The sequence below is a fragment of the Delphinus delphis genome, chromosome 11 (genome assembly GCF_949987515.2).
Source record: "Delphinus delphis chromosome 11, mDelDel1.2, whole genome shotgun sequence".
NCBI classification, from domain to species: domain Eukaryota; kingdom Metazoa; phylum Chordata; class Mammalia; order Artiodactyla; family Delphinidae; genus Delphinus; species Delphinus delphis.
In genome coordinates, this window is record NC_082693.1 from 6,882,420 (window position 1) to 6,897,374 (window position 14,955).

Here is a 14,955-nt window from a genome sequence, read left to right on the forward strand (position 1 = left end):
CCTGGTTGGAAAGAGAGATCCACCTTATGGGATGGCTCTCAGGTGCCTTTCAAAGGTGACCTCATTGACCCTCACTACAACCCAGTAAGTAGATATTATGATCCCCATTTCACAGAAGAGAAAACGGAGGCTCAGAGAGGTTAAATAGCTTCTGAGGTCACGTTGCCAAGAAGTGACAGAGCTGAAATTAGTACCCAGGTTTGTTTGATTGCGAAGTTCTGACAGCCTTCGGGATTCCCCAAGCCCCTGGGAGAAACTTCACTTTTCAGTGTTTCCAGGGCTCCTCTGGAAAAGATAGCATGGTGACAGTTCCCCAGCCTCCCTTGTCTCCAGGATCTCCTGAAAGAAGGGAGAAGGAAGGCTCCATGTGAGATTAACCTCCCCCTCCCCATTTCTTCCAGGGGACCCCCAGTGGCAACCCCACAGGGACTTCCCTCAGGACGGTCCAGGGCTAACAAGCATCTCTTCCCTTTTAGGATCCCTTACCTTTCCCTTGGTTCTCCTGAATTTTTTGTTTTATCTCAAGACCAATGATTGTTAATCTTCCCCCAACTACTCTCAGTGCATGGAGGGACCATTCTATGGAGGAGACAGACTTTGAGGAGAACCAAGGGGAAGTGTCCTCTTCAGTTTAGCTGGTGGACAATCAGGAATTCGCTGTCTTGGAGATGTTGGGTACATCCCAGCTGGGGGAGGGGAGTCATGGCCAAATGCCTGAAGGCTGAGCCATCCTGCCTTGGGTGCCACCAATGAGCCACGCCCTTCTGAGCCCTCGATGCGGTGTGTTTTAGGACCCACCACCATTGGAACGATGAATGAGCCCAGTTCTCAGCGCTCACACAGCCACACCAGGAAGGGGCAGGTATGCTGTAGGGTGCGTGGGTTAGGAGCGGGGAGGAAAAGCTGCACAAGGTGGCCAGAGATGACACAGTAGACTCAAGGTGAGAGAGTGGTGGCCTACATGAGGAGGGAAGGAGAGGAAAGGAAACCAGGGAGCGATGGGTGTAAGGGAACCAGGGATGAGAAGGTGGGCAATAAAGGAAGGGGAGATACTGTAGGGTGTCCTGCAAAGAGTAGGAGTTCCAGAGTCTAACAGATACTGTGCCACTTCCTGCTTGTGTGACCTTAGACCTCAGCTTCTCCGGGGTGTTTCATCTGTAAAATGGAGATAATCATCATTCCTAACTCAGAAGGTTATTATAATAATAAAATAAAATAATTCATTTTAAGCACTAAATTGAGGTCTTGGCATAGCAAGTATTTTTACAACTTGTTAACGCTCTTCTTCCAGCATCTAAGATTTTATCCTTTTCCTCCTTTCGATTTTCCTAAGCCTCAAAGTGGCAAGTAACTCCAGGGCACGGGGTGAGGGCTCTGGATTTCCCACATCTCACCCCCGTCATACTGGCCACCCAGTAGTTGGGGGATCCTGTGAAAATGGCAGGCAGTGGCTACAGGCTTCCTTAAACTTCCTGTTAGCGTTAGCTTCTGTTCATTCCTCCTCTGCCTGCAACATCTCCTGATTCTATTCTTTTTTTTTAATACTTATTTATTTGGTTGCATGGGGTCTTAGTTGTGGCAGGCAGTCTCCATAGTTGCAGCATGTGGGCTCCTTAGTTGCAGCACATGGGCTCCTCAGTTGCGGCACGTGAACTCTTAGTTGCGGCATGCATGTGGGATCTAGTTCGCTGAGCAGGGATTGAACTCGGGCTCCCAGCATTGGGAGCGCAGAGTCTTATCCACTGTGCCACCTGGGAAGTCCCATCCTGAATCTATTCTTGCCTCTCTGTCTTCAGGATGGAAACCCTTTTGATATACTGAATGTGGGGAAACAGTCCACCAGAGCTTAAACAGAGGAGATTCCACACTGGAGAAAATTCATTTCCATCTGCCTCCACAGGCCGCGAGCACACTTCTCCTAGACCAGCTCCCTCACCAGTCTTTCCTTCCCCTTAGACTCTCCCCACCTCGTTTCCCTACAGCTTATCCCACCCAGTGTGTCAGGGTGGGCAAAATCTCACTGAAGAACTTCCAGAGGGGCTTCCCTGGTGGCGCAGTCGTTAAGAATCCGCCTGCCAATGCAGGGGACACGGGTTTGAGCCCTGGTCCGGGAAGATCTCACATGCCGCGGAGCAACTAAGCCCCTGTGCCACAACTACTGAGCCCGCGTGCCACAACTACTGAAGCCCGCGCACCTAGAGCCCGTGCTCCGCAATGAGAGAAGCCACCGCAATGAGAAGCCCGCGCACCGCAATGAAGAGTAGCCCCCGCTCGCCGCAGCTAGAGAAAGCACGCACGCAGCAATGAAGACCCAATGCAGCCAAAAATAATAAATAAAATAAATATATTTTTTAAAAACTTAAAAAAGAAAAGAACCTCCACAGACGGCCCACTGCCTACCAAATTAACGGCCAGAGCCTTACTTTGCATTCTCTCATCTTCCATCTTGAATGATAATTATTGTTGACTTGTTCTGTGGTCCCCACTAGATAGTAACCTACTTCACAGAGAGATTCAACTGTTCTTTACAGCAGTAATTAACACAACATTGTAATTCAACTATACTTCAATAAAAAATAAATTTAAAAAAAGATTCAACTGTTCATCATTCAACAAATATTTATTAAGTACTTCTTTTACGCCAGGCGCTGTTCTAGATGCTGGGGATACATCAGGAAACGGACCAAGCAAAAATCCCTGCCCCCAGGGAGCTTACATTCTACTTTGGGGGTGGGGTGGGGGACAGAAAATAAACTATAAAAGTTATAATAAATAAATAAGTAAATTATATACTATGTTGGAAGAAACTTGCTATGTGAGTTTTAATTACTTTGGAATTCATTCACATTATCTTCATATAAAAATACTCAAGTAGGGCTTCCCTGGTGGCGCAATGGTTGAGAGTCCGCCTGCCAGATGCAGGGAACATGGGTTCGTGCCCCGGTCTGGGAAGATCCCACATGCCGCGGAGCGGCTGCGCCCACGAGCCATGGCCGCTGAGCCTGCGCGTCCGGAGCCTGTGCTCCGCAACGGAAGAGGCCACAACAGTGAGAGGCCCGCGAACGGAAAAAAAAAAAAAAAAAATACTCAAGTAATTTTTAAAAATTGTATTCTGTTCAGTTTGGATAGGGCAAAGTCCTGAGACTTTGGACGGTGATGACGTTTGGTGCCCCCAGGGCTGGAAGGGCGTGGGTCCTGAACCCTAAGGATGGAGCAAGACGGAGCAGGTGCTAACCATCAAGCCCTCTCTAGAGCAGCAGGAGGTGAGGGCTCTAACCCGCCAGATGGAGGAAAGCCCGGCTTCACGGCTATCACTGAGGAATCTGGGTCAGTTCTCCGGTTTGGCCACCAGGGGTCATTTTACCCTTGTAAATCACCATCTGGAGCGATCACGTAAAGACACACACAAGTCTTAGTCCGAACTAAACACACAGAGACGCACCCGGGGAAACTCTGACACTGTCACACACACACACACGCACATACACAGAAACATACAGCATTGAGAGACATAGGGACAGAAATGCATGCAGGACGTGTGCATGGCATCAACTCCCTCACGAATCTCACTAATGTCAGGGTCTCAAGATGTCACAGTGCCAACCCCGCCATTCCTCCCAGCCCCGACTCCGCTAAAGAGGGAAGACAGTAGGTGGCCTGTAAACCAGACTTCCATTTCCTTACCTCCAGCTTGCCAAGAGCAGTCAGCTTACTCCCGTCCTCCCGTCCATCACACTCTTACTTTCCCATAAACTTCTTGTCTGGCTCTGGCACAGCTCCCTTTTCCCTGCCCAGAGAAGCCCTCCACCTCCTCCTGAGTATCTGTGCAACTAGTTCCAGCTCCACCTCCCTCTGCAGCTCCAGGAAGCCCCAGGTGGTGTTCACTCGGTGTGCAACTCCTCCCCACCCCCCATCCCGAAAACCCCAAGCCTTGGGGACTACAATTAGCAATTGATTTGCTGAGCATTGCCCTCTCCTTGCAGCGATAAAAACAATGTACATAATGGCCTGGGAAGACTTTACACATGACTCTAATACTCCAGTACAGGTATGGCTCTCCAAGTGTGATCTGAGGATGGATTCTTTGAGGAAGTCCACGAGAACAAAACCGTTTTCATGATACTACTACTAAGATGTCTTTTGTCCTTTTCACTCATTGTCTCACGAGTAGACGGTGGAGTTTTCCAGAGGCTTCATGAAGTGTGATGACACTTGCTCTCATAGCTATTGGAATGTGTGCTTGGGTATTTCTGTTTTAGAAAACTTACTATTTTTGATTTCTAATATGGTCATGTATCAAAAGGACAAAGTATAAGCAAACTCTCTTTGGAATTCTCCATTTTTAAGAGTGTAAAAGGGTCTGAGACCCCAAAATTGGAGAACTACTACTTTAGTACAGAGAATCTTCTCCTTATTCTAGACGAAGCAGCAGAGACACACACACACGGTGGCGGTGGTGGGGATTTACGATCTAGAATGGAGGAGCTTTTGAAAGGGTGGGTGAGGTGGAAGGGGAAGGCAGGACCTAGAAAAGGGAACAGGGACCAGGAACTCGGAGGAAAACCCCCTCTGCCCCCACCCACCCACGCTGGGCGTCAGATCTAAATTGTTAAAAGTCACTAGACAAGAAGGAAACCAATTCAGCCGGCATCCAATACGCTTTTACATTATGCCTCAGTGCTGGGCAGGCAGAGCCCAGGTGGAAAGGGGAGTGGGTGGCGTCCATGGCCCAAAGACCTCTGTGGTCGGTCTAAACGCAGGACACCCATCTTCTGCTCCAGCTACCAGCTACGGGCCGGGCCGTGTTTCATGCCCCGCCAAGGGCATTTCATCCAGTCTCCCGCCTCTGCACGGGCAGGCTCACGGCAGCACTTCCTAGGTACTAAGGAAGAGGTCCTTCTGCGCTCGCCATCACCACCTAGTTAAAGACGTTTGCAGCCGCGCTCTTCCCTCCCCGGGCCCCTGCCCCCCACACTTTGTTCCCTTCTGCATCTGTGAGCTGGAGTTGCCGCTCAGAAGTCCAAGTGCCCAACCCACCGCCCTGCTGTGCACACACCCTGCGTGTCTGCGAGTGCGAGAGACGTGGGGGTGGGGTGAGGGGACCGCGCTCTGGCACGACGTGCGTTCAGAGGGACGAGTCCTCGGAGCACCGGGTGAAGGAGTCCCGGGTGTCGGAGGGCCGGAGCAGCCCCTGGCTGGCGGCGGCCGGCACGGTGGCGTGGGAGGTCTCAGCGGTTGGTTCGGCGAGTGCCCCCCGAGCCCCGTTGGTGGCCGAGGTCCTGGCCCGGAGCGGAGAGCTCAGGCTGCGCAGGGTGTTGCGGAAACCCTCGGCGCTGAAGTAGTACACCAGCGGGTCGAGCACGCAGTTGGCGCCGGCCAGCAGCACCATGACCATCAGCACCCCGCGCACCTGGTTGCGCGCCGCCGGGCTGGCCAGCACCACGTGGCCGCGCAGCAGCCCGTACACGGCCAGCGTGGCGTTGTAGGGCACGAAGCACAGCAGGAAGATGACCAGGCTGGCCAGCAGGAGGCGCACCGTCTTCTGCCGCCGCTGGCTCCGCGTGGCGTCGGGCCGCGCCAGGGTGCAGAAGACACGGACCGAAGAGTAGACCACGGCTACCAGGGGCAGCAGGAATCCCAGCGCCTCGGCTAGCAGCAGGAGCGGCAGCAGCCTGCCCTTCCACAGCTCGTCGCTGAAGTTCTCGAAGCACAAGTGCACCCAGCGGCCGTCGCGGGCGCAGGGTGAGGGCCGGTGCACCAGGACGGTGGGCACGGCGAACAGCAGGATAAGCGCCCACACGCCCAGGCAGAGCAGCCGCGCCACGCGGGGCCGCCGCAGGTGGCGCAGCCGCAGCGGGTGCACGATAGCGACGTAGCGGTCCACGTTGATGAGGGTCAGGAAGATGCAGCTGCCGTACATGTTCATCTGGAAGACGGCGCCCGCCAGCTGGCACAGGAGGTCCGAGAAGGGCCAGTAGTGCTGCGCATAGTAGGAGAGGCGCAAGGGCAGCGACAGGGTGAAGAGGAGGTCGCTGGCCGCCAGGTTGCACATGTACACGCTCACTACCGAGTGCACGCGCAGCGCGTGCAGGAAGACCCAGAGGGCCAGCGCGTTGAGGGGGAGCCCTGCCGCCAGCACCAGGCTGTAGACCACCAAGTGCAGGTGGTGGATGGGCTGGTGGTCCGGGCACCTGAGATCAGAGTCGTTGGCCGAGAAGTTGGCCAGCATCGTGCCAAAGGGCGAGGAGGAGCTAGGCCGGGAGCATCAGGGGGCGCACCCGCGTGCTGGCTTCGCGTTCATCTCCAGTCTCCACGGCGGGGGCCTGGAGGCTGCACAGAGTCCCAGAGCAAGCGGGGGCCGGGCATAGACTTGTGGCTGTGGCTGCAGGGCCGACAGCTGCGGAGGATCAGATGCCCTTGGTCAGAGCTTCATCGGCCTCAGTGGAGACCTGGCATAGGAGGGAAGGCAGAAGTCAAGACTGTGCAAGGAAGGGCTGAAGACACAAATGTCATATAGCTGAACCTGCTGGCCTCTTGGGCCTTTTCTCAGCCTCACATCTTTCCTCCACCGTCCTTCTGGCCAGAACAGCTTTCTGCAGCCCGCTCTATGGCACAGTGCTAAATGCCCAGGCTCTAGAGTCAGGCCTGCCTAGGGTTAAATCTGGGCTTTTGTCCTCAGAAAAGTGACTTAATCTCTCTGCCCCTCATTTTCCTTACCTGGAAAAAAAAAAGGAGAGGGGCCCCTACTTCACGAGGTCGTTAGATTCAACGAGATGATATATTTAAAGTGCTTTGCTTACTGTTATTATCTACTAATATCTCTCCCTTGCTTCCTTTCTTTCTTCTACAAATGCTTACCAGGATTTTAATTATTATTATTATTATCATTTTGGCCTCGCGGCATGCAGGATGTGGAATCTTAGTTCCCCGACCAGGGATCTAGCCTGTGCACCCTGGAGTGGAAGCCCGGAGTCTTAACCACTGGACCACCAGGGAAGTCCATACAAATGCTTACTGAGACTTTAGAAGGTTCCAGGCATGTTCACAGCAGTGGACAAAACAAAGGCCTTGCCCCCACCTATGTTCCCTTCCATTGAAAGGAGACAGATAATAAAGTCCATGTAAAAAGGTATTATGTTAGGTGGTGAGAAGTACTGTGGAACCCCTCCCCTGGCACCAGCCCGTTCCGCTGACTCCCCATTATCTAAAGAATAAAGTTCAAACTCCCAAGTACAGGACAAAATCCCAGGCTCATCTCCACGACTGCTCCTGTGTGGGCTGGGTTCGTGGTCAGAGCGACCTGGTTCAGCTGGGTTGTTTGACCTCCCTAAGTTTCCTCATCTGTAAAATGGGGACAGTAATATAATGGGGGTCCCTTAGGCCAGGGGTCACCAACCCCCGGGCCGCACAGCAGGAGGTGAGCGAGCGAAACTTCATCTGTATTTACAGCCGCTCCCCATTGCTCACATTACCACCTGAGCTCTGCCTCCTGTCTGCATTTTGGTGGGTTGTATAATTATTTCATTACATATTACAATGTAATAATAATAGAAATAAAGTGCACAATAAATGTAATGCTCTTGAATCATCCCGAAACCATCCCCCCACCCCGTCCGTGGAAAAATCGTCTTCCACGAAACCGGTCCCTGGTGCCAAAAAGGTTGGGGACCGCTGCCGTAGGCTGATCGCACACACCAGCACAGTCCTTCCAGGCAGGGGACGGCCCCGTGGGTTGAACTTTTCCAGGTGCTCCCCTGGAGAGTCTGACTCGGGTGCTTCCTAGTTGGGATTCCGTGATGGGGGCAGATAATGGTTTCGTCCTAAGGGCTCGAAGGGGGCCCAGAGAGGGTGGCAGTGAGACAGGGAAGTACCGTGCGTGCTGATGAGGCTCCTGGAGAGAGCAGACCACAGCCGCTGCCGTCCCCAGGCAAAAGCTGCCAGAGGAAGGATGTGGTCAGAGGCGGAGGAGTTAGAAGACAGGACTTGGTCTTAGGATTCCACCTTCCTTAATGTCATAAGGCCACAGCAGCCACCCCTGCATTGCGACCCCCAGGTGCCATCGTGTTGTAAAGTATACATAACTTAAAAATTACCATTTTAACCATCTTTAAGGGTACATTTCAGTGACATTAAGTACAATCGCAATGTTGTGTAACCATCGCCACTATTTCCAGAACTTTTTCATCATCCCAAACAACAACTCTATACCCATTACCCAATAACTGCCCATCCCCCCTCCCTCCAGCCGCTGGCAACCTCTATTCTGCTTTGTGTCTCTCTGAATTTACCTATTCTAGACACCTCATCTGAGCGGACTCATATATCTGTCCTTTTGTGTCTGGCTTATTTCACTTAGCTTAAAGTTTTCAAGGTCCATCCATGCGGTAGTTTGTATCAGAATTACAGTCATTTTATGGCTGAATAATATATTCCTATATATATACACCACATTTTGTTCTCCCATTCATCTGCTGATGGTTACTTGGGTTTTTCCATCTTTTGACTATTGTGAATAATGTTAATGATCATGGGGTTCCATGGGCCATCTTAGGGAGAGAAGTTATCCGAAGACCCTGAGCGATTATCCCAAGATACGGAACATACTCCCTTCAAAAGGAACCACTTAAATCCTTACATGGAACCAAGTTATAAACATGAGTATAACAAGTTTCCTAGGGTTTTTTTGTTCGTTTGTCTGTTCTCCCTCCAACCATGACTCTGACTCCAGCAGTTTAAGACTTGTAAGAAGCATAGTACAACAGTTGAAGGGAATAAGGAAACACTTTGTCTGCAAAATACCAATTTCGTCAATGAAAATAATGCTAGATGGGTCTTAAACGTGCTGAAAAGCAAGTAATGCCAGGCTCTCTTCCTGAAACGTGCCCACCTCCCATGCTCCTTTGCTCCAGTCACGCCAAACTAGTGATAATTCTGCACATACCTTACATCTTCAGGGCTCTGTCTGCACGTGCTGTTTCTGCAACTGGGAATGCCCTTTCTCCCATCCTCCAACTGGCAAACTCAATCATTTCTCAGGACCCCATGATGCCTTTCCTGACTCCCTCCCTTCCCACCAGGCGAGTCCCCTCACTGGAGCTTTCCCAGCACTTTGGCCACAGGTCAGCTGTTCCCACCTGTGCTATAATTGGCTGTTCTTGGTCTGCCTCTCCCGCCCCCCCGCCTGGGAGCTCCTTGAGGGAGGGCCTGGGGGCTGTGGCTTACTCATCTCTGTAGTCCCAGCCCTCCCTCCATAAATGTTGGGTCAAAAATAATGGCTACCATTTACTGATCCCTCACCATCTCACAGGGTGTTTTACACGCACGAGCTCTAATCCTTCCAACAGCCCTTTGAGGTAGGAGTTTCTCCTGATTTTTCCTTAAGAGCTCAGTCAGTGAGGAGTGAAGTCAGGCCTCAAATCCAGGACATCCGGGCTCCAAAGTCCAAAAAGCTGCTTCCAATAAGAGTGGGTGGGTGGGTATGCGGCTGGATGCTGCACAGAGCACCTAACTTTTACAGCTGAATCGTTTTACTTCCTCTTTTGTCCAGTTGAAACATATACTTTTTAATAACCCACTTCCTTCTTTCTCCCACTTCAAACCCTGGCAACACAGACTCATCTCTCTTTCACATACACACAAATACGCCCTGATGATTTCCCCTTACCTACAGAAACAGTTTGCTGCTTTGAACTCCTTAGGTCATGACGTGTGTTTTTGTCCCATTTCCCCAGCCAGACAGTAGGGTCCTGGGGTGCAGACCACACCTTCCACAGCTTTCTTCCCAGGCTCACTCACACTTCAGTCTCTCTACCTAGCAGGCCCTTGTGATATTCATTGGCTGCCTTTCAGGAAATCTGCCCCCTCCCCCCATGTCCGCCCAGCCTGTAATCCTGTTATAATATTTCTTGCATCAGTCCAACCACTTCTTATCACATTCCTGACTATCTTGTCCGCATGTATAACTCAGAGAAAGGCATGTCCCTTTTGAAAAGCTCGTTTGGAAACAGCTTGCATTAAAACTTCAATAACAGTTTACAGCTACAATCACAGTAACATTTTATCATTCTTTTTTTTTTTTTTGCGGTACGCGGGCCTCTCACTGCTGTGGCCTCTCCCGTTGCAGAGCATAGGCTTCGGACGTGCAGGCTCAGCGGCCATGGCTCAGGGGCCCAGCCGCTCCGCGGCATGTGGGATCTTCCCGGACCGGGGCACGAACCTGTGTCCCCTGCCTCGGCAGGCGGACTCCCAACCACTGCGCCACCAGGGAAGCCCACGTTTGATCATTCTTAAGCAGTACTTGGAGCACCCATAGCTCCCTACGACTAGGAGGCACAACCTAGACACTGAGTGAATGGAAAATTATTTTCCAAGAATCCCAAGTCTTTCGTCAACAAAGTTGCAAGGTTAAAGAGGCCAAAATGTATTAGGTGAGCTGCTGCTAAGAGGTAGAGAGTTAGGAATCCTTCAGGAAAGCAGATGGTGATGCTCTCGCCTTACTCCATTCCAAAGTGGAGAAGCCCTTGAGTTTAGTTGTCAAAAAGCCACCCCTTTCCCACAGACTCACACAGAATGGCACAAGCTGTTGAGAGCTGCCAGGCCCCTGCCCTGGTCCCCACCCGATCCGCTTGCTTCCCGAGGGCTCCCCATCAGTGGAGTTGAATGGGCACAGTGCCAGGCCAGATGGCAAAGATGGGAAAAACTGCCAAAAAGGAGGCAAACAAGAAGTGGAAAGAGGGCTCTAGATGTGGGGGAGGAGTGGCACGGCACTCTCCTCAATCCTGCCTTGAGCAAGAGGTCAGGTTGGGGGTGCGGGAGACGGAAAGCAAAGAGGCAGCAGGTGCCCCAGAAAAGCAGAGACACTGGGATTTCATTTCACCAGGGAGAAGGGGGACGTGGAGGCCCACGCTGGCTCCGTAACCTCAGCACGCCCGGAGGTCATGTGAGCACACCACTACACACACACACACACACACACACACACACACACACACACACACACACGGGCGCATGCAAGGCCACACGCAGGTAAGGGTACACTGAGGGATGTGCACACAAGATCCCTAGTAACATACGAATCAACGTGTATCCACAGCCTGTAACACACGTGTGCACGCATGGAGGCACAGACAGCCGAGCCAGGGGAGGAAAGCAGACACAGTCCCCGCCTAGGGACATTATCCTTAGCCGGACAGACAGACGGGCAGCTTCAGGAGCACACACACGCATGCAGATGTGCACAAACAGATTCTGGCCCCAAGGCACTGAGAGGCAAAGAGAGGCCCTGGGGACGGCCCCGCCCACATCCCAGCCCCCGACACCACACACACGCCAGATGGTGCGCGGCCACCTTCCTCCACGCTGCTTCTCTGTCCTTCAGCTTCCCACCTGCACACCCGGGGCCCAGGTTCCTTATGTCCTCGGGGCCTCTGGGACCTGTCCCATTGCCCTCTGAGCTGGGCTGGGCACTATTCTTTGCTGAGATAAGTCACAGGGGCAGGGCTATTTTCTGCCCTGACAGGAAGTGAGAATGGAGGATAAAAGTGGCCAGGAGGCTACATCATGATCTTTCCCTTCCTCTCCTCTACACAGCTGGCCCGTGGTGTCCACCCTTCCGGCGCCTGACCAGGGATGCAGAGGGGAGCGGAACAGAAAGGGATGGGTGATCTGGGACAGAAAGGGAGGGGAGAGAGGCACCCCGTCTCTGTACAGCTTCCTCCTGTCTGCCACCCTCTCCATGTGCTTCCTGCCCCCCTACTCCCCACCTCCTCTCCTCAGGAATCCACATCCTTCAGAAGTTTGGAAAGTGGGAATGTCAATCCTCACCCTCCTTGACCCAGAAGACCAGCTCTGGAATAGCTCCCACCTTCTTTTAGGTTCTGGTGGCCAGGCGCCAGGGAGCGTGTCCACCCTCCACCTCCCCCGCACGGCGCGCGCTCCCTGACCTGCGACCTGAGCGGTGCTGGCTGAGCCCACTTCCTCTGCCGCTACACCTCGGCAGCCACGGGAAGATGCACCCTTTATCAGCAGACGCTGGTAACTGTGAAGACCTCTTAACGTCTGTAGGTTCAGACTCCCCAGACAGATCCAAACTGTGCTGAGCCTTCAGCGGAAGCTTCAAGAAGTCTAAAGGCTTTGTGAAAAGCTCTGTCCCAGGGCTGCTCTGGGTACACATGAATCCTGCCCATCAGCTTGTCCTGGGTCTGGAGAGCCTGTGGGGTGGAGATAGTACCAGGTCACCGGGCTGAGTGGATGGCTTCCTCCTGCCCTCGGGGCCACGTTCTCCCCCGCTGCTGGGTGTCCTATCTTCTCTCCATCCTCCTTCCTCCCTGATCCAGCCTGCTCTGCTTTCTCCAGCCCAGATTCCTGCTCCAGCCTCTCCCCACCCTTCCCCACCTGAGCCTCTCTTCCTGCCTTTCCAGCACCATCCCTGGGTATTCTCATCTCATCCCTCCCGAAATTTTTTCTAGGAAAAGGCAGAAAGCAAAGGCGACCTACAGCTCCATACTTAAGTCTCCCCAGTGCATGGCTGTCACCTCCCCACCTGCAGACATTTCTCCACCCTGCTGTCAAGAGCTGAAAAACACAGGAAACATAGTCCCAGTCAAGACTCAGATGGGTTCAAGCCACCCTCCGCAGCCCTGTGCTCTGGGTGGTCCTTGCTTTGGGGCCTGGCTGGGTCCCGCTGCCTCAGAGAAACCTCCTGGAGCCTTTGGCTTCATGGACCTCACCCTGACCTCGGGCAGCACTGAGTGTGCTCCACACGTAGCCCTCACGCCTCTGCTGCCCCCTTCCCCGCGGGCCTGGGCATGCAAGGCTTCCGTGTTGCAGGGGTACATGCTGGGGGCATCAGACAGAGGCACAGCTGGGCTCTGGGGTCTCTGGGTGGCCAGGAGGTGAGGCTTGCGGGTCGAATAAGTTTCTGCTTCCTCCTCAAGCCTTGCTGCCATCTCCCCTTTGGCGACAACTTCAGCTCATCCTGAAGGGACTGCAGATGTGACCTGATGGGAGGGCCCCTTCCCATCAGAGAGGCCCCCATAGACCCGGGGAACAGGTGGGCAGCTGCCTTCAGTGGTGTGAGGCAGAGGTATCAGAAGGCCTCACCCACCCTCCAATATCACCCCCCCAACCCCATGGGTCAGTATCTGAAATTTTATCCACTTCATGACACCCATGGGCCACATTCTACCATAGCTCTAGGAACATGGGAGACAGCTGGTCTAATCCTCTATTTTTTTTCTTTTTTTTCTAAACTAATTTTACCAACACTTTATTTTTTATCTTTTATATATATTTTTTTGGCCGCGCTGCACAGCATGCGGGATCCTAGTTCCCCAACCAGGGATCAAACCCACACCCCCTGCAGTGGAAGCGCGGAGTCCTAACCACTGGACCGCCAGGGAAGTCCCTAATCTCCTTGTAAAGAAAACGCACTGGGTGAAGGCAGTATCTCTCTAAGGCACCATTAGAACACTTTGGTTTGCTGGGAAGGATAACTGTGAGAGCAGATCTGTGCCTTGAACCCGCCTGTGGAGTTTAATCAGATCAGTTCATTGTCACCAGCAGAGGCCCAGCCCTGGGGTGAGAGGGTCAGGGGTTGTCTTATCTGAGAGTGGGAAAGGGCTGGAAACCATCCCCAGAGGGCCCTCCCTCCCCAGTGGCCTGGGATCTGGGGTTCAGCATGACAGCGGGGGCCTAACGGGTGAAGGGGCAGACGCAGCTCCCAGGCATACGGGCCCCAGGGTGCGTTGGTGCTTCAGGTCTAGGGAGCATCACCCTCTTGTCTGAGGTCTGCCTGCCTGAGGCCATCCTTTTGAATTCTTTATTCAAAAAGGTTTCCCAGGGCCCAGGGCCCCCTCTCACCTCCATCCCCACCCATGGCTCCCGTTTCTAAAGAAGGGGTGCTGCCCCACGTGCCCCTGTGAGGTTCAACCGCAGCTGGGACGCCCCCATACCTGTGCTCGCCACGGTGGCTCAGCCGCTGCTCCACGCCGGCTTCTGCCTGCTCTGGGCCGGGCTGGGCTGGTAGGACTTGTTCCCGGTGGGTGGGACACACACACACCTCAGCAGCTCTCGGCAGATCCCAGCTCCCTGCACGCACCCAACCCCGGGCAGGGCAGGGAGAGAGAGAGAGGAGGAAGCAGTGCCCTCAGTGGCCTCCACGGACCGGCCAGAGAAGAAACCCCAGCAGATCATGACACTTAACGCAGCCCCGACTCTCCCCCAGTAATGCCCCCCACCCACCCACTCACCCATGGCTCGCACACTCCCTGCAGTTTCCGGGAAGCCTAACTGGCACACCCACCCACAGATGCCAGATGACTAACCCCCAGCCTCCCGCTGTCCTCGGCAGTTCCCCCTGGCCGTCTCCGTCTCTTTTGGGTTCCGGCATGTGGTTTCGTTCTTGCCACATGTGGTTTTTACCTCCCTCTGTGTGTGGGGTGGCAGCTCCTAGTCTCTGAACCCTGGGCTGAGCCCCTTGTCTTCCGGATCAATAGGGCTGGGCAGGTTGTCTGCGCTCAGTACTCGAAAACAAGCTTTGAGTGGTAGGTGAAAAAGGACAGTGCGGTCGAACGAGTATGGGAAACACTAAGTCGAACAGGTTTCTCTGTTTCAGCGCTTCTCAGAGCCTTTGACATGCCTTTAAGAGGTTGACTGCTGTTGGTAATTGAAGCTGGGTGAAGGGTGCATGGGAGTGCCTTACACTATTCTCTACGTGTGCGTGTTTGAGCTTTTCCATAATAAATGTTTTCTTTTAAATGCTGTATAGCTCCCCACACGTGTGTCCTCCGAACACGTCTGGGGAGATCCCAGGTTATTAAAGGCCGATGCTTCCAGATGCAGCTCCTCCCCACATTCAGGCCATCGGGCCCATGACTGGACGTCACAGCAAAGGTTTCCTGAGCTCCAGCCCAGTTGTTTCCTTCCTCCTATAAAGAGCAAGTCCTACCCTACTGT

The 14,955-nt window shown here is 53.4% G+C and overlaps 1 protein-coding gene across 1 annotated transcript; it reads right to left on the reverse strand.

Moving 5' to 3' along the window:
• Nucleotides 1-4,600: 4,600 nt before the first annotated feature.
• On the reverse strand, nucleotides 4,601-6,275 carry LPAR5 (lysophosphatidic acid receptor 5). Its single transcript, XM_060026055.1, has one exon. The coding sequence runs from the start codon at nucleotides 6,227-6,229 to the stop codon at nucleotides 5,126-5,128; it is 1,104 nt and encodes a 367-aa protein (XP_059882038.1). The 5' UTR covers nucleotides 6,230-6,275; the 3' UTR covers nucleotides 4,601-5,125.
• Nucleotides 6,276-14,955: the final 8,680 nt, after the last annotated feature.